The sequence below is a fragment of the Saccostrea echinata genome, unplaced genomic scaffold (assembly GCF_033153115.1).
Source record: "Saccostrea echinata isolate AGI-Se365-2 ecotype Australia unplaced genomic scaffold, CSIRO_AGI_Sech_v1 ptg000029l, whole genome shotgun sequence".
Classification (NCBI taxonomy): domain Eukaryota; kingdom Metazoa; phylum Mollusca; class Bivalvia; order Ostreida; family Ostreidae; genus Saccostrea; species Saccostrea echinata.
Genome location: NW_026889778.1, coordinates 35,747,866 through 35,767,927, shown reverse-complemented (window position 1 = coordinate 35,767,927; position 20,062 = coordinate 35,747,866). Strand labels below are relative to the sequence as shown.

At 33.5% G+C, this 20,062-nt stretch overlaps 2 protein-coding genes across 2 annotated transcripts; one reads left to right on the top strand and one right to left on the bottom strand.

Moving 5' to 3' along the window:
• Positions 1-17,457: 17,457 nt before the first annotated feature.
• On the top strand, positions 17,458-17,964 carry LOC133195241 (uncharacterized). Its single transcript, XM_061331099.1, has one exon. The coding sequence runs from the start codon at positions 17,458-17,460 to the stop codon at positions 17,962-17,964; it is 507 nt and encodes a 168-aa protein (XP_061187083.1).
• A 733-nt stretch (positions 17,965-18,697) lies between these two features.
• LOC133195240 (putative nuclease HARBI1) lies at positions 18,698-19,855 on the bottom strand. The gene has a single exon (XM_061331098.1). The coding sequence runs from the start codon at positions 19,853-19,855 to the stop codon at positions 18,698-18,700; it is 1,158 nt and encodes a 385-aa protein (XP_061187082.1).
• Positions 19,856-20,062: the final 207 nt, after the last annotated feature.

The window sequence follows — 20,062 nt, the reverse complement described above, 5'->3', positions numbered from 1 at the left end:
GTGGAAATAGAATGGACACAAAACCCGTGGCTTGCGACGATGAAACAAGATATAATATCATATTTTGGTGACATGTGGTAGGTACATGTATATGATATTTTAGGCCCGATATCCAAGAGGGGTCCAGTGTTAACAAATGGAAGTGACTTACCTTCTCTATTTCATAATACCGCGGGTATGATTTTTTAATAAGACGTTAATTCTACGTTATTTTTTGGATTTTTCATATGGAATACATTGTAAATGTGTACTAGAAGATTAATTTATGGAAAAAGACGAATAAAAATATTCTTGGACCCGGGGTGTATATTGGGGGGGGGGGGGGGGGTCCTGTCCACAAGCACCTGTGCAGCATTCAAGCTTAAAAGACCATTCAAACAATACAAATCAGGAACAGTGCAAATCTTTTGAAATCAGAGGTAGAATCAAGTGCCATGGATCTGTCATGTTGTAAATTTTGAACTTACCGGTTGTCAGTATTTACTGCCACCCGGTAAATTCAAACTTTATAGCATGAGAGATCCTTTTCACGCTAGCACTTACCCCGACACGAGACCTTATACGGTCTCATCCAAAGGACCAATCTCCACGTTTTACTACTTATCCAAACTGGGCATAAAACATTCTCAATGAATTTTTTTAATCATTATGTTGAACCTAACAAATTATTCCGACTCGCTGTATGATCTGAAAAAACATGGCTGAACTTATCCATTCAGAAACTCACAGACTGGGATTGCTTTTAACCATTGTGTGTTATGGCCTTGATGCAAGGTCATTTGGTCGAGTCAAGGTCACTGACAGAGAAACTGTAATTTCGCTGTCGTATTTGTACTAGTGAAACATTGCTGGTATCATGCAGAGTGTGACATGGCCTTGACTCAAGTTCAAGGTCACTAAGGATAAGATGTTTTGACTGTATGTATGGACTAAAAGAACATGACGTGTCAATGTGAACTTTTCAAGTCGGTAACACACAGACTGGGTTTTATGACGAGAGTGTATCATGGTTTGACGCAAGGCATTTGGAATGTTCAAGGTCACGTACATTCCTTTACAGTTTTTCCTAGCGAAATATTGTAAGTTGCTTCCCCTTACAAGATTGCTTACATGTATAACTTTAGAATGTGGCATGACCTTGACTCAAAGTCACTTCTTCCTTCCGCAGCTCCAACGGAAGACCTATTCGTTGCTTTGCAACGAGCTCGCTCTAGTTGTGTTTTATTATCATTTGCAAATATGCATATGTATTTATAAAGACATGCAAGATAAATTTTCAGGTGAGTTGGTCCTCATCATATACTAACAATTTCAGTTTTGACAATTTAATCGATTTTTTTTTTGTTTGAAAAAACAGGGGCAGCGAGTTTGGTATCCAAGATAATATATTGCTAACATTAATTGAAGATATATTCATCATTATTAGGCATAATTCTGCACCCTAATTGCTAACCATTTCTCTACAGATCATGATACCATACAAGAACATATGTCAATAATCATGTTATTTATATCAGTATGAAGTGTAAATGTTATATCAGACAACATTAGTATATATGTAGATTGTTATCATTATTAAATACAATTTCATCGAACAGGGCATTTTGTGCCCAGAAATTGACATCTTATTTCAACATGCAACTTATGCCATAATGCAAGATTGATAGTTATTTTTGAACACAGGAAAATTATGCTAATTAATTAACCTGAAAAATATTTTTGTTAACTTGCAACTTGTGTCAAAATGCATCTTAACTTTATTGACATCTTAAGTAATACTACCTACAACTTTATTTTTTGACATACAACTTAAATATGTCGAATTTTTTTTAGTAGATGAAAGTATAAAAGTATAACTTAAAATTCATGATTTCTTAATTATATGGCATGTTGACGTTGATACGTGAATGTTAACACAATTATTTTTACACTTAACTTGCAACTTTCTAGTAAAAAAAAATATAGTATATAGAAAATAATTTTTTACAACAAAACAATCCAAGTTTACTATAGTTGATCATTGAATCAAAGTTTTTACAATAGTTCACCAAATATTACGGAGGAGGGAGTAGGGGGCTTGAAACCATTACTTATCGAACATTTTGAAGATGCAAAAGCAATTAAACAATAGAAATTTAGAACAAAGCATGCATGAACCTCTGAAAACATTATAGGTGGGATTAGGTCATAGAGGAGTAAGCATCTCATGTGGACCGGTTATACCAGTCCTAAGCCATTTGACTTGATTAAATAGACGGAGTAATCCATAGATATTTAAGTACTGAATAATGGCCTAACCCATTTTAATAAAAAAAAAAAAGCCTTTGTCAATATTCGACCTAACGACATGTAATTGCAAACAAGGTCATTGTATTGACTACAGAATTTTCAAAATATTAACTTAAATGAGATTGCTGACAACATTGTATCACCAGCTTATTTGTCAGTAGCCTATCTCGGTTTAGAAATTGTTCGTATGTAGAATGCTGTTGAGTTTTAAATATACTAGGAGACATAAACACCCCATGCAGGTTGTAGTTTTGCTTCCATAAAAAGAAAGAATGGCAATAAAAAAGTCGAAGTCATCACGTTTATCAGAAAGGATGATTCTCTATAAGGTCATTTTCCGACGTACGATAAAATCACTTTAAAATGAGATTTTATGTAACTTTAATAATTATTTTTTTATGATTCTGATGTTTGTTTTTCAACATCGATCACCTAAGTCTCGTGATTTAAAAATAACAAATGGTGGTCAAGTAATGAAAAATTGAGGGTAGGTCTATAAATATCAGGTTTCTATGCATGTTTCTAAATTTAAATGATCAAAAACCGTTTATTTATGTCGAACATATATCAAATTAAAGCAATGAATACAAAGATTGTTTCATTTAAGGATTAAGATAATTGTTTATGACGTGAATTTTGATGCATTCACATTTTGCATATTGTGAATGTAAATCTTTACAAAATGCACACCGTATGATGTTGAAAAATGATTAATTATTATTTAATTTAAAAGTATTATTTCATATATGTTTTATTTATAATTACATATTGTTTTATAAACGTGCTACCTATTTTATGCATGAAATGCTCATATAAGAAATATGATTTCGAAGTATCTGTTGAACTAACACAGTTGTGTATCAATTGTTGAAAACAATGAAGGACTTTTGTTTGTGACTGAATAAAAATTTAGTTGATTCTATAGATTCTAAATTAACAAAAAATAAAAACTCCATTAACGTACAGGATTAAAATATTAATGCAAGTACATGTTGATTATTATATATAAAACTAAGAATGGCTGTATTAAAAATATATACTGGTACGTAAAATGAGCTAAAATCGTAAGAAATGTTTTTATTTCATTTCATTTCGCATGTATAACAATATATTTAATTAAAAATGCTATCTTAAATATAATACACAAATGTATTTATATAAGTCTAGTCTCTACCCCCATTTAACGCACTCCATAAAAACGTGGAAGATATTCAAAAGCTTCGTTCACTATGCATATCAAAAGTTTTAGTATATCCATGGACTAGCATCCCAGGTATGCAATGGGCCCTTAGGGTTTGACGCTCGCTTCGAACTCTTGATGCCCAAGGGTTAAATTCTCGTTCCCAGGTAACACAAAATATTTGGATTTTATGTCACTCATACGGAAAAATATGAGGGTCCTTCTGAAAGGTTGAGACGAGAATTCCCATCATGAAACCATCCTATCAGTAATTCGCTATCTATAAAAGTTACGTGTACAAATAGAAAAATAAGTTAATAACACAAATAGCAAAATTTATCTTCCCACTACAACAAAGATATCTTTGACCACTTCTAGTACTAACAGATATGCAGTAATCCTAAGGAATAAATATAAAAATGTAGCATAAATAAACTAAATTATAATAAGAAAATAATAATAATAATTATAACAAGTTTGGCTTTCCAGAAAGCCTGAAATGTCATCTCTTTGGCTTCATTAATGTCACAGAATAAACAGTGGAATGTAACATTTTTTCCTCAGCTATTACAGACAGAAGTACTTTTTTTCAAAAAGGGAGGGGGCACACAATAAACAGTGAAATGTAACATTTTTTCCTCAGCGATTACAAGCAGAAGAACTTTTTTTCAAAAGGGGGGGCACAGAATAAACAGTGGAATGTAAAATTTTTTCCTCAGCTATTACAGACAGAAGAACTTTTTTCAAAAGGGGGGGGGGCACAGAATAAAAAGTGCAATGTAACATTTTTTTCCTCAGCGATTACAAGCCGAAGAACTTTTTTTCAAAAAAGAAAGGGGGGGTAGTCAGAAAAAAATTACAACTTACCTGAATAATCTTTCACTAGGGAAAAAAGGGGGTGTTCAAACTCGAAATTCTTATTTCGTGGATGGGAGGCAAGATTTAAACTTTTTGACTCTCTCGAAAACACATGGGGGGGGGGGGGGGGGGGGAAGGGGAGTATGAATATGCTGCAACAAAAAAATGTGGGGAAGGTAGAGGCAAGCTGCCTTTCAGTAAACATTTGCAACAGTAATTTCAAATATTTTTTTGTATATGTGTTTAAAAAATGTAACCAATGAGCAGTATTCGTAAAATTTGTAAACAATTGTTATACAAGAGGATGGGTAAAACCTTAGCGTTCCTATTGACTTTAATTTACATCACAGCAGCTTACTCGGACAACAGCCAAGAAGTTTAAAGCGCTAACTTGAATTAGTCCGGTGTCATATAGTGAGACTCCCACCCCCATAGTGAGACTTCCCCCCGGAAATATGGCTATATATAGCGGTAAGACTCCCCGGTGGGGGGGGGGGGGAATTACAATATAGTGAGTCTTCCCCCCTAAACGACCATAGTGAGGCTTCCCCCTTCCATCTTCAGTTGTATTTTATTTACATCGACGCTGTATATATATTTGCATTTTGATAATGATCTTATAAAATAGATACATGTATGAATAAATATAGAAGTGCGCATTAAAAATTTATCGTGCACAGTAAATAATTGAATTGTTCCAAAATGATTCTTATCAAAAGAAATACTTTTAACATTTAATAGATCATTACTCGTGGCCTCTTGGAATTTGCTTTTGTTAACCTTCATGGGGAATGCAATAAATACAATATAGTAAAGAAAAATGTATACTTGTAACAATAACGTACATTTTTCATTCAGTTATCTCACATCAATATACATGTACATGTCATCCCATAATTATTTTTGGCTAACAAACTGTTAAAAGGCTATTAAGATGTTTTAATTATTAATTTACGGAGAACTTTTATTCATATACTGAAAAATATTGTTTTACGATGAAATAAAATATTCCGGAAACTACATTTGAGGGGAAGTCTCACTATGAAAGGGGGGAGAGACTGGCTATATAGTGAGACTTCCCCGGGAGAAGTCTCACTCTATCGCCAGTCGATCTTCCGGGGGGAAGTCTCACTATATAGCAAGTCTTCCGGGGAAATCTCACTATGGGGAAGTCTCACTATACGACACTGACCCTCAATTGATTTCGAAAGATTTTCCACTTTTAAATATGGTTTATCCAAAGAAATAACCCTCACATGCATTTAAATATAGGTCAGTAATAAAATTTACACGGTATAAGCTAAAATTAGGCATTTACAAATTATCTGAAAGAGTACCAATTTACCAACCCTGATATTTAGGCTGTTCAAGGAAACAATCATTTTATATAATTATATTTCAAGAATAAGAGAAGTGATTTGATAGCTTTTTTGCCACTAACCAATAATGCAATTTAAAATTACACAAAGAAAATGATTGCAGATGCTATAATTATAAATTCTCAAAATACGAGTCGGGTAAAGAAACTGCGTCTTTTATACAAAGGTAACAATAATTGTATTTCTGACATTTATTTTTTATAGAACAAAATACAAAGAATAGTGCAGACATGCGTAAAAATTCACAATGATTAAATAATCTTTCTTCCAATGCCTGTAGTTTTAACATTAACTATTTGTTTAAAAAAAAAATATTTTAAAAATGGCATTAGGTTATTGAATGACTAAGATACACATATAGGTAAAATTTTCGACATCAATTCACATCAGTCGTATTTAATCTTTTAATGCGAGTATTTACTTTGATTTTGTTTTTCTTTAAATTCTTAGATCCACGCCTTGGCTGATCTAATCGATGCCATGTAAAGTGTACTTTGATACACACGCACTGGCCATCATTTACGTAACAGCCTAGATAACTGCATGTTATTTGAAGACCCGCCACTTTGTTTTTCTGTAAATACTTTGATCCACGCCTTGGCCTTTCTAATCGATGCCATGTTTAGTGCATTCTGATACACACGCGCTGACCATGATTAGATAATTTTGAAGACCCACCACTACCCAAGCGATATTGTCTCTGTGACTCTCTATGATTTATGTGTAGTTTCTCTTTTTTAAGATAGCCTGTTTGACAGATCGCCCATTCTTTGTCATTGAGCAGTTTTGTTTACATTTCTATATTTAGAAATCGTGTCATTTGCCAGACCACCAGCTTATCAATGGCAGCTTACACTGGGGCTTCATATCCGGGGTTACAAACTTAATGTGTCATCTCTCGAGAGAGATGACAATAAAAACTTATATTCACACCTGAGTATGTAAAGAAAACTTTCTTTTTTTATTTCTAGCAGACAGCTCAATGAAAGTTGCCTTCACGTGTAATTTCATAACTGCCAGTCTTTCCAGAACTTTGATTTTAGATTGTTGGGTAAAAAGTTGACATTTTTTGAGTAAAAATGCATGGCTTATATATTTTTTGTTTATTTAACAGAAACATGTGCTCTAACTGAAAGTTTAGAATATGAAATAATCTACATAAGCTGATAGCCTTCATTTTCATTTATTATCTTTTCCTGCAAATATCGTAAAAATGAAGCGAAAAGTTTTTATTTACATGTATAACCACCTTTAACCAAGATCATAATTTGGTAGTCACTATTTATGTTTTTAAGACGTTTACATGTAAATTTTGGTGTTGGTTAAAGATGGTTATGACATGTGTAGGAGTTGCCTTACGCATCCACCCTATTGAATTTTCCCATTACCCTAATGCTAATACGGACTGATGCTGCATTAGTTTGTGACCTTATATCATAACAAATACTATAGCATCATTAACCAATAAACATTTGTCATTAAACTGGATAATTAGCCTAATGATTCATGCAGTTTTTAAAGGAAAATTGAAAATATGAAGTCTTTGTAGGCCGCAAAACGGCCTTACAGAGAATGGTCCTTTGCATGTAGTTGTTTGTTTGCAATCAATGTCTTTCTTTAGCAAAACATCCGAATATGGAACAGACTTGCCAGACTCTTCTTTACTCATTATCTCATTTACAAATTTAATCAAAGAATAAAAAGACCAGGGCCATATATAAACTTATTGATATAAAATAAGGTAGTTCTTCTATGTATTTAGATGAGTTATCTTATATCAAATAAACTTTCATCATTTTAGATATATGAGGGCTGTTTGGAAATTATTAAGACATTGTGTTTCTTCTTCTTTCTAATGAACGCCTTTTGGTGAGAATTGGTGTATACGTTTTATAAATACTAGGAATTAATAAAAGCAAGAAATATTTTACAAATATTTTCTTTTTTTCTTTTCATTGGAATGGTAGGGGTACCCGGCACAGTCACGATATCAGATATTAAAAATATTTTTTTTATTTAAACACCTACGTTTAAACTCCCAGTGGATCCATAGTAAGAGCGAAAATAATTCCAATTATGTATATAGTTTTTCAATTTTATTTTGACTTGCAAGTTTGTTATAAATTGGATCGGAAATACGGAGATCATAAAAAAAATTAACAACAGTATATAGAAATCTGATTACGACAACAAAATGGATTTTGACGTCAAGGCGGCGCAGCGACCTTACCAAAAAAATTGTGGCGTGCTGTGGAGAACTCTTCTCCAGACTAAACGACCTGCTAAAACAATAACAATGCGAAAGAAAACATGTGTAAGGCTTGGTTTTTGGCTCACCTGAGTCGAAGGCTCAAGTGAGCTTTTCTGATCAAAGAGTGTCCGGCGTCCCTCTGTCGTCTATAAACTTTTCACATTTTCGACTTCTTCTCAAGAACCACAGGGCCAATTTCAACCAAACTTGCCACTAAGCATCCTTGGGTGAAGGAAATTGAAGTGTAATCACAGGAAGTGCTGCGCCCTCTTTCCAGGGGAGATAATTAAGAATTCCTGAAAACTTGGTGGCATCTTTTTAAAATCTTCTCAAGAACACTAGGCAAGAAAATATGAAACTCGTGTGAATGCTTCATTAGATACTCTAGATTCAAATTTGTTCAAAGCATAACCCTCAGGGGTAGGGTGGGGCCACAAGATGGGGTCAAAGTTTTACATAGTAATATATATAAAAAAAATGTCTTCTCAAAAATAGCAAAGTCACGATTAGTCATATAATTACAGAAGTATCCTCAGCTAGTGTAGATTCAAGTCATGACCCCTGGGAATAGGGCAGGGCCACAACAGGGGGGTCAAGGTTTACCTAAGAATATATAGGTGAAATGGTTAAGTGGCATGTGAGTAAAACGCATTGAAGACTTCAAATAGTGGAATGACCTGGCAACCCTTGGATTGGACTAGCCTAAGGGTATATAAGGCAAAGCTTTGGGAAATATATAGGCAAAAATCTTTACCATCATCTTCTCAAGAACAGAAAAGCCATGATTGGTCATATTCATATGGAAGCATCTTCAGATATTTAGATTCAAATTTGTTCCCCCTGGAAGAGGGTGGGGCCAAAATAGAAGATCAAACTTATAGGAAAAATTCTTGAAAAATCAACTGAAGCCATGATTAGTCATAGAAATATGGAAGCATTCTCATGTAGTGTAGATTCAAGTTTGTCAAATCATCCCCCATGACCACTTTTATATTTAAACTTTTCAATATTGAACTGCTTTCTGCTTTTTCTTAGCTAAAGTGTTCAGGAGAGCGATGTGGCATATGGGCCTTTTGTTTTTTGTTCTTGATAAATTGTTGACGAACTTTCACGAATTTATCATTTTCCTTTATGGAGTAAAAGTGAATGTCTCAATAATATCCAAACAAAACTCGTAAAAAAGCCCTAATTTTTGATTTGGCAGAATACAATAGTTTTATTATATTTTATCTTGTTTTTGGTAATGCCCGTGTTTCACAAAATGATGTCTGAAAAAATGGATAATACTAAAGAAATAATGATTTATCAATCTTTGCTCAGATTGTACTAAGAACATGCTGTCTGTACACAAAGAATTATGCTTTGAAGGAGCAACTATCATTATAAAATGCAAGCCACCCATTCCAAAACCAAAGGAAGTTATCTGGTATAAAAACGACAAAGAGATTGTGAAAGAAGGAAGATTTTCAGAAGGATCAAGTGAAGACCCGTCCATTTGCATTTCTAATTTGAACGGAGATGATAAAGGAATTTATAAATGCAAAATTTCGTACGATTTTGGATGCACAGAAGATTCAATTAAAATAGATGTTGAGGGTTTGTTTTAATTTAATCAGAAAATGCTTGTAGTAAACTTTGTTTGTTAAAACGTGAATTAACGGTTGCAACCATTGTTAGCGAGATATGTCATTTGTCAAACGTTAATCCCCGTATCATATTAATCTTTTATTACATACTTAGTAATAAATACAGGTTTTTTTGCATGTGCAATATGCCTGATGTCACAATAGCCGTATCAGCTTCCAGAGCTGATACGGATCCTGCAGGGCTGATAGGATTTATATCACACCCCTAGAAGATTAAACCTTAAAACATAGTACTTGTGATAAATCACCTACTTTTTGTTCACATTCTCTAAATTTTAATTACCGTTCTTTGATATAATAAGCTACATGTAAGTTATAGTCAGTGCGTTATTTATTTTTATTTTTCTAAAGCTTATGTGTGCTGTATTTTATTACTAAGTACGTAATAGACATAATAAAACATACCCTTTTCCACATCACATCCTGTATCAGCCTCGACCAATATCAGCCAGAGGGCCGAAGGCCCGAGGGCTGATATTGGTGTCTCGGGCTGATACAGGATATGATATGGAAAAGGGTATGTTTTAATCTCTATGTATAAAGGGTGTAAGTAGGTAATATATTGTACTATGTATCCGCACTTTACATTTATGAAAGAACCAATTTCTTCAGAAATCTTTCATACAGATGGCTTTAAAAATGGCTAAACTAGTTTAAAGTTAATCAATTGATTAACGGACATCGTTTTTCATAGGAAATCAAGTTCAAGAAACGGGTATGATACCTCTGTACTATCGCCACAATATACCTCACATTAGTTTTAAATCATTGATTGTTCATACTATAGATGAACTTTTTTCCGCTTGGGATTTACATAGTCACAAATTTTCTGCGGAAATTTGTCACAGAGTACTTAAGTCGGACAAGGGCAATTCAAGGAATCGGCATACTTCTCTATAATTCTGCGAATTATGACCTCGTGGAAAAAAAGTAAGTTAACAGTAGTTTTACGCTCCTTTCGAGATTTTTTCACCCTTAGACACCATTACATGCTGATGTAAAGACGAATAATGACCCCTCGTAGAATAATGAACGGGGGTCAATTGTCGACGTCGAAAGTGACCCTTTTGCCTGTAGAAAAAGTGACATCACTTTGAAATCTGCATACCCTAAATGAAGAAAAATGACCTACGTGAAATGCTCACCTGAAGTAAATTGAGGATACAGCATTGATCTATTGGTCTCATTAAAATCTCTCTGTCTTATCTGTCTTTTAAGAACTTTAATGGACTTCAATCTACACTATATGCAAAAGCTTCCATATTGATTTGATAAATGTTTCATTGTTTTAAAGAAAATTTTCTGGCCTTATATATTCCAGAGAGAATGAGGATAGATAGGGCATTGTTTATAATGTATATCTACCAGTTAATCAAGTTGCGTCTAAGTGCATGTTTTTAAGCCAATGATTTTTAACAGTGTACATACATATAATTTTCGGATATATAGCAAAAGTCTCTTTTGAATTAGGAAAATTACGTTACATTTTGAGATTACATGAAAACCAAAAGAACAATTATGGATTAACTTTCTGGTGTGTATGACAAACTAAAGTTTTGTATACAAGCAATATTAACCTAAATTGCACGTAAAACCTCGGAGTCCATGAAACCACAGAAAACGTAATGGAATGGGCTAATAAAACTATCTGGATCAGATATCCATATCTCGTCCCTAACATGCAATATACACGTGCTTTATATATATTTACTATCTTTGTTTTCTGCATGCTCTCTATTTTCTTGTCCAAAGAAGAAATATCAAATCTTTTCAAACAAGTATGGAATTCGCTAAATTGCCCAAGCAAATATCCAGTTCGATCGAACAATTCCCATCAAAAATAATTAATTACCTTTCTTTTAACGTAGGAGTATATTTAATTCGTCTGATGAAAGATCTTATTTGTCCACACAAATATCTATTTTTTTTCCCAGAACTTTTATCCTTTTTATCCGAACAAATACATAATTTGTCCGAACAATTATAATTTTTTTCTGGCCTTCATGGATTTTTTTGCAAACTTGTTAGAGTAATCAAGAAGTTGGCGATGTACGAAGTTAAATTAGCGATGGAAAAGCTGATTTGGAAATCATCCCATTTGTCATGTAGTATAGTTGTTAGTTGCTATTAACGTCTATATCAGTAAAATATCCAAATATAAAACAGATGATGGTCAGGAAATGATCATACACAATTATCACTTGACGGTAGATTTTCTACTTCTACCGAAAGAAAAACTCGAACTGTTAGTTGTCTCATTCGTTGTGTGAGAAAGATTGTCTAGTCATTTCCATGGCCAAGGACGTAATTTTAAAAATGTTAAATGAAAATGGCACAACTAGTATTGGTGATGGAATTCTTTCTCGCCATGTAGCCGATTAATTACATCCTCGAACGTTGGTCACACACAGACAAAATTACTAGCATTTGCTGCCATCACTCGAAATGAACAATTCTTTAAAATGCCACAAAATGAAACGGTCACACACAGACAAAATTACTAGCATTTGCTGCCATCACTCGAAATGAACAATTCTTTAAAATGCCACAAAATGAAACGATCAGTGATTTTAAAATGTAGTAGAGCATTAGACTACATCAGATCTTAATATAACTTGCTGTATTGTTTTTAGATCAATTCCACATAGCAAGATATTAACAAGTCACTGATCTCACTGTACTTGTCATTGTGATGTCATTCTGTAAAACTTTTCGTTGTTTGCATGAAGTGAGAGACGGATCAAGTGATACTTTATCAACAAAAAAGAATTATATTATTAATAAATTATGGAGATAATGCACAGTAATCAAGTTCAAAAGTCCATTGAAGCAATACAAATCGGGAACACAGCAAATACGGACCTCTCAAAAAAATTCAGGTGCCATGGAGTAAGCAAACCTGTCAACCGGTCACACCCGCCGTGTGCTCATTGTCGTGATCGGGCAAACGGAAAAATCCGTAGACAGTTCAGTGTTTAAGTAATTGTCTAAAAATTAGTTTGAAAAACGTCAGTCGGCATTCGACATATTGATAGATTGTATTTGCTGACAAGCTCATTTTAACGACCTTAAACTTGTGAAATGATGACTTTCATCAACTTCTTTTGTCAATCGCTTGTCTCGATTTAGAAATTGTTCGTACGTGGAGCATGCTCTTGCGTATCGAAACAAATGGGAGATATTAACCCCATATGCAGGTTATAATGGTATATTGCTACATAAGTAAGGAAGGTTGACGATAGAAAAGTTAAAGTCATCACGTTTTTCATAAACTTTTGTTGTTAGGTTACTATCAACGTCTTTTTCTAGCAAAATATTCAAATATAAAATAGATGTGTCAGACTCTGTGGTATCTTTTAATTCAAGTTCACTGGGATATATCGAGTCGCATATGAATCGAAGAAACTAATTGTTAATTGATAATACGTCGCTGATATATCTAAATGTCGAGTTGAAGGCCACAAGAAGTGTCTTTTCTTCGTATAAGTCTCTGAATAAATTCTACTTCATATGAAAACAAAATTAGGCCTGCTAATAAAAGGGTGCAATTGGTACCCGTGGGAATTCCAATAGATTGTTGGGAATTCCGACAGATTGTTGGAAGACCTGATCCCCAAACACTACATATATATTGTCAATCAGAAACCCAAGCATCTTTTTAATTTCTACTTCAGAATACTTGTGTGTATCAGAATGTTTGTAAAAAAAATAATTTTGCAAATGACCAATGACAAGATAGATAAATTTACGAGTTCCATTTTTTTTTTTTTTGGAAAAAAGAATTACAACAGCTGTCTATGATGCTAAAAAGTCTTAACTTTAATTTATCGTGGGGAATGGTCGTATAAAGTTTTGAAAAGTCATACGTTTTGATGTTATTGATTTTGGTAAAAATATTTGATTTCAAATTTTCTAAAAGTTCCTTGGAATTTTTAAGTTTACATATCTGATTTAAACCACTCTTCAAATATATTGTTGTACATTACTCCTGACGTTTCTCTTTCACTGCTGTTAATATTTTAGTGAGGAGTAAAGAAAGAGGCTTGATAGAACATTTAATGGAACTCTCTATGTATCTTTGTAAAGATTTTAATGAAGTTTAGGAATCCAGTATAGGTATGGAAAGCCAAATTTATTTTGATTGTTGGCAATATTAAAAATATTTAAATCTGCCATATGTTTTTGTAGAATTTCCTCCTTAAATATTAAAAAAAAATATTTGCAGATATTTAAGAAGTCATTAACTTGGATGCAATGTCTTTTTTTATGATTTTATTCAAATGATTTCCGTACATTTCCTAGTTAACTGATACTGCCTTATATATGTTTGCAGGTACATTGGAGGGTAATGTAAGGGTTTTAATAAATCGACATTGTGCAAGGGCATACACTCAGTGATCAAAGTAAAGTTTTACACATAAACTCTAGAAATGTTGAGGTATTTGCGATCCTAAACAGTGTGGCAGCATTTTTCACAAACTAATATGATTTTTGAAAATATTTATAAAATAAACTTAGAATTTTAACTTTTTTTATGACCTTGCACTATTAAAACTCGTAGGCGACCTCAATACTGCAAGTCTATGTGCCGAAATCACGTGATTGCCACATCACATTACGAGTCTAAATAGAAAAACTAATTGTCTTCAATATGTAGTTAATAACAATACTAGTAATTACATTTGTCCGATATTAGTGTAGTATAAAAAAATGAATCGCCATCCTGATAAAAATGTTTTTTCCCACAAAAAATCGCTGATATTTCCATTAACTGTACTGGGCTTAAAGAATCCTCTAGAACAACTCAGCAATGACTAATCATATTTAGATGGAAGCATTAAAGGTAGTGAAAATTCAAATCATGACCCCGGGATTAGGGTGAGGGCCACAATAGGCAATCGAAGTTTTATATAGGAAATACATAGGAAAAAATCTTAAAAAGTCTTCTTCTCAAGAACAGCATATCCATGATTATTCATATTGATATGGAAGCATCCTCAGGTAGTGTAGATTGAAGTTTTCTTCAAATCAAGACCCCCTGGGGTAGGCTGGGGTCATAACATGTGATCAAAGTTTTACAGAAAAATAAGTAGAAAAAAGAATTTGCTGATGAAGAAGAGAAAGGCCATTTATAGGTACTCGGTACTCTGGTGAGCGTTGTGGCCCATGGGCCTCTTGATCTTTTTAACATCGGGTTCCAAGCAAAATGACCTTCTAGAAAATTCCCTCAGGACTAAAATTGTGAACTGACGAAAACTATTGGCATATTTTTCAATCACAACTTATTTCTTCTAGATCACTTAAACCAATGTGGGACGTGAAGACCGGTCTTTCGAATGAGACCGTATAAACCAAGGTCCCGTGTCGCAATAGATGCTGGCACGAAAAAGATCCCTCACTGCTCAGTGGCCCTGAGTGCCGAGTATAGGTCAAAATTTGCAACACCCCAACGGCAAATGGTGTCTCCATATGAGTGAAAAATTCTCGAGAGGGACCTTAAACAACAAACAAACAAAGTTAACAATAAACCAATATTTAACAACATTTAATCATATACTGTAAACCAACTTTTATTCGCATGCGAGAAATATCCGCAAATTTCACGACAAACTTTAAACTCGCGAATACTAATCGCCGCGAACCATTTAATTTGCTTTGTATTTGTAGGGAATATTTCCTCAGACGCGAAAATTAATTGTCGCGAAATAATTTCAAACTGACGAATCGCGAATAAAAGATGACGCGAATAATAGTTGGTTTACAGTAATTAAACGTTTGCCTGTTGTCACTTTCATTAAAAATTGCAAATAACTTAGATCCCAGACTTTCCCACCACCGTACTCTCTTTTTTGATATTTCACGAAAACAAAGTAGTCTATTTAATGAAATTAATTATAATTACTATGCAAGTGAAATCTAAGTGTTGTACAAGACATCACTTTATATCTAGAGTAATATTAGAGCAGTAAGTAGGAACTCTGGTGCAGCTAAGCGTTTCGATGTTTACATGTATACGCAAGATTTCTTATTTTATAAGTAAAGATCTTTTCATATGCATCGAGTCATTTTGTGTTCAAGATTTTTTAGAATCTGTTGCTTTTCTATCATGGGTAAATGTCATTTTCACAATTAGAATATATATATATCAAATTATTTGTCTCAATTGTTTCAGTCCAGGAAACAGAAAAAAAATCATGCAAAAGAATTTCTTGGCGACAAATCAGAAGGTTCTGGTATGTTGAATGCCGTTGGAAACCTCATGAGTGGTATGAGTGGTATAACTCCAACAGGAATATTAAATGGTGAGTTTGGAAATATCTTTAGCATATATGTATCTAATATAATATGAACTTGTTTCAAATTATGTTGATTATACATTCAAGAGCCAAAAGTACATGTATGTTTTTTTTTTCAAGATGACTGTCCTAAAGTAGAGTTTTTGTTACCAACAAGCCATCTAATTAGGGCGAATTTGTTTCTCAAAAACTGGTTTTAGTTTCGAACCAGTTTGGTTAACCGTTCCTTTGTTCCTCAAACTGGTTTTAAACTAGTTTCAACCCAGAACCGGTTTTCCATTTGTTTTTGCTGTAACCGAAACCAGTTCCTTGAACCAACCAAACCACCTCCGATGGTGGTTTATTCGGTTTACGAAATAGCGGGAAGCTTTTCCAGCATGGCGACAGCGTCTGCAATATTGCTGAAATGTGCTGTCTGCTCTTTTGAAACGGAAGTAATTCCGGAGTTTGAAAAACATTTTTGTAAGATAATTGATTCTGCATTTATTTGATTTGAATGTAACAAAAGGATTTTCTTGTTAATAAAACATCTTTCAGTTATAAAATCCAAAGAAACCAGCATTTGTATGGGATAGAAGAAATTCTAGTTACAGTATAACTGATGAACAGTAATATATACTTATAGTGATATGGTCTGTCAACAAATATATCTTTACGTTGACAATTTTCATTTACTGACAGAGAATTTTAGTTTTTAATGTTAAATTTCTGAACATTTCTCACAAAGATTCATTGATTTGAGCAGTATCATTTATATTTGCTTTACTATTATTATATACCTTTTTCATAGGCTCTACCAACAACAATGTAGTTCAAGTGAAAGAGTTGGTGTCAAAAAAATATCATACGTTAATTTCAGAAGAATTTCTTAACACATATGTGTTTGAAAATGAAACTGAAGCCAATAACTTTAGAGAGAAAGACCAAGGGAATGATGATAAGGCAGTTATGGTTTTCAACAAAACCAAACCAATTTACCCAAAAGTTAAAGAAAATTTGTCTGTTTTTGGAAAAGAATTTGTACGAAATACAAAACCATGGGTGGTCAATCTCCTAACTGATTGGTGTAGATTCGACGAAGTTATATGCTGCAAATCTTCAAGATACTCTGAGGCCAATGAAAGCACTGAAACAACTGGTAAAAAATTTATGTCTCTAATTATATAATATATCTATATTTTTAATTCAAAGTGAAACATCATAAAATGCTGAGTTTGTACATTGTATATTTACCCATTTATGTCAAGCCCCTGATAATATTTGCTATCCCCATGCTTGAATACTACTTAATATGCTTTGAACAGAATATGTACATAATATACCAGTCATGATTTTTTTCCAAATTATTTGCAGATGAAAGTAAAACAGATGTACCAAGTACCAGCAATAATTCATCATGGTCTGATGTACCAAGTACCCAAGTACCAGCAATAATTCATCAAGTACCAGCAATAGTACCAGCAATAATTCATCAAGTACCAGCAATAATTCATCAAGTACCAGCAATATTTCATCATGGTCTAAAGTTGCAACCAGTCATCTAATAGAATTACACACCATGCATTCTGCCAAATTCACAAAACCCTCTATGAAAAAGAAGGAAGTTTGGAAGATAATTTGTTCTGAAATGCACAACAGGGGTTTCTCTTTCACAGTGAATCAATGTGAACAGAAATGGAAAAATCTTACAAAAGCATATAGAGATTGCGTTGATCACAACTCAAAATCAGGCAATGAACGGAAAGAATGTCCATTTTATAAAGAACTAGAAGACTGTTATGGGTATAAACCGAATGTTAAACCCGTATTCACTCTAGGAACACGCAAGGAGGATGAAACCGATAACGAAGAATCAAAGGCAGAGTCAACTTCAAGTGACTGTGATGTGACCCCCAAAAGAAAGAAGAGTAAGCAGGCAAGTGAAATAGTAGAAATCTTGGATGACATGAGAAAAGAACACAAGGAGATGATGAAGACACTGAAGGAACAACATCAGAAGAAAATGGAAAATGAAGAAAAAAAACTTGAAATAATGGCTCAGTTGGTTGAAGCCATGAAAAAATAGTAACAGTAGTAACTATTATGTTATCTTTTAGTGTAAGAAAGATTACTTAATGGTAATTTCTGGCAAGTTAGTGGACTGGTTTGTAGTTGACAGGAGAATCTGATATGACCATTAGTCAATTTTTCATGCCTTGTTATTATCAGATAAGATTATTTCATTGTTGAAGTTCCTATTGTGGTATATTAAGTAAAGACTTAAGTAAGCTTTTACTATCAAGTTTGTCTGGTCTTGGCTGTTGTCACTGTTGACTTTCTTTTGATTTAAATATTTATTATCTTCTGTAGAACCCAGATGATTATCATAAATAAAGCTTTTTTCTTAAATTTGAAAATGAAAAGTATGGATGTATACAGTATACATGTATCAGAATGTTTTGTAAAATTATTTATATAAGCCTTTGAGTATAATAGAAGGGGAGCACTAGCTTCAAGACCGCATTATTTTGAGGAAGGTATCCTCTGTCTTTGATTTATTTTTGTGTTACAATAAAATTTAATATACCTGAGTTTTTATCTTTCCACTGTGTTGAAAAAAAAATTCAGAATTTGATCATTGATGAATATTTGATGCATTAATATAAATACTTCATTTTAAGTAAGATTAACAATGAACAAATAAACTTTTTTTGGATTCTTTATTAAGAAAGGAGTTTCAGTTTCTCATGCATGTGTAATTTAGATATGTTTTTCTGTTCATAACAAGGTGCCTACGTTGTATATGAACAGGAAAAATATTATAACATTCTTGCAATACTATCCCTCTTTTCTCCTGCAGCATTATTTACACATAAAATTTGCACAAAGTTGTTGACTTCATCCTCTCCTCCCTCCTCTATATACTCTACACAATCATCGTCATGCTGTAGACAAAATTCGTGCAACACACAGCAACTAATCACTACTTTTACAATTTTTTCAATGTCCTGAATGTCTACAAATTTCAAGCGGCGAAATCTTCCTTTTATGGCCCCAAAAGTGCGTTCAATTACCATCCTAGTACTGCTGTGAATATAGTTGTACTGATACTGACTTTGTGTTAGGTTTCCACGGTCCCTGTAGGGAGTCATCATCCACATTTCAAGACCATAAGCAGAGTCCCCCAGAAGGTGTGTATTGTTGGGAAACATCCCCTCTGGGTCTTTCTGAATCCTTTGGTACAATTCTGAATTTTTAAAAACTCGGGAGTCATGCACAGATCCCGGCCAACCACAGTTAACATCTAATAAATGCATTTTTGAATCACACACGGCCTGAAGAATGACAGACGGAAATGACTTTCGATTAATGTAGTTTTCTGGACAATGATTTGGAGTTTTTATAGGTATGTGACTACCGTCAATGGCACCAATTACAGCAGGGAAATTTTTTAAATCTTTATACCCTTTAACAATGTTGGAAACTTTTTCACCATCTGGCCATTTTATGCATTGCTGCAGAAGTTCACGGCAAACAATGTTTGCGAGGCGCTTTAAAATATCAAAGACTGTATATTCACATACTCCGAATTGGTCAGCAATAGCTTGGATTGTCATTTGTGTTGTCAAATAGCGTTTGAAAATTAATAACTGTTTTTCCATTGGTATAATTGTTTTCTCTTTAAATTCTAAGAAAATTGTTAAAAGAGATGAAAATGTTCCTGGGCTCATTCGAAACCTTCGTCTAAAATCTTCCTCAGTATACTTTGGAATGATCTCCTCAACATAGTTAAGCGCTCGAGGAATTCTGATCCGACGCTGAGGAATCAGGGTCATAAGAGCAGAACACATTGAAGTATGCATTTGGAGTTGAGACAATAGACCAACTTCATGATCTTCTAAGTTGCTATCATTTTCTAAAAATGCAGAATTAATAATCATGCAAACACAGGCATGTTTGTGCCTTTTAGACGCCATCTTTATGTCTAAACTGTTCATTTGTTTTACCGAGGCAAACCGGATTGAAACTAGAAACCAGTTTGAAAACTAGTTTCAAACTATAAACCAAAACCTGAACCAGTTTAAGCGCAACAAATTCGCCCTAAGATTATTTTTATGCTTTTTAAACCAGACGTAGTCATACGTTCTACTATTTTTTTTACACTGTAAATGAAAACGACAAGC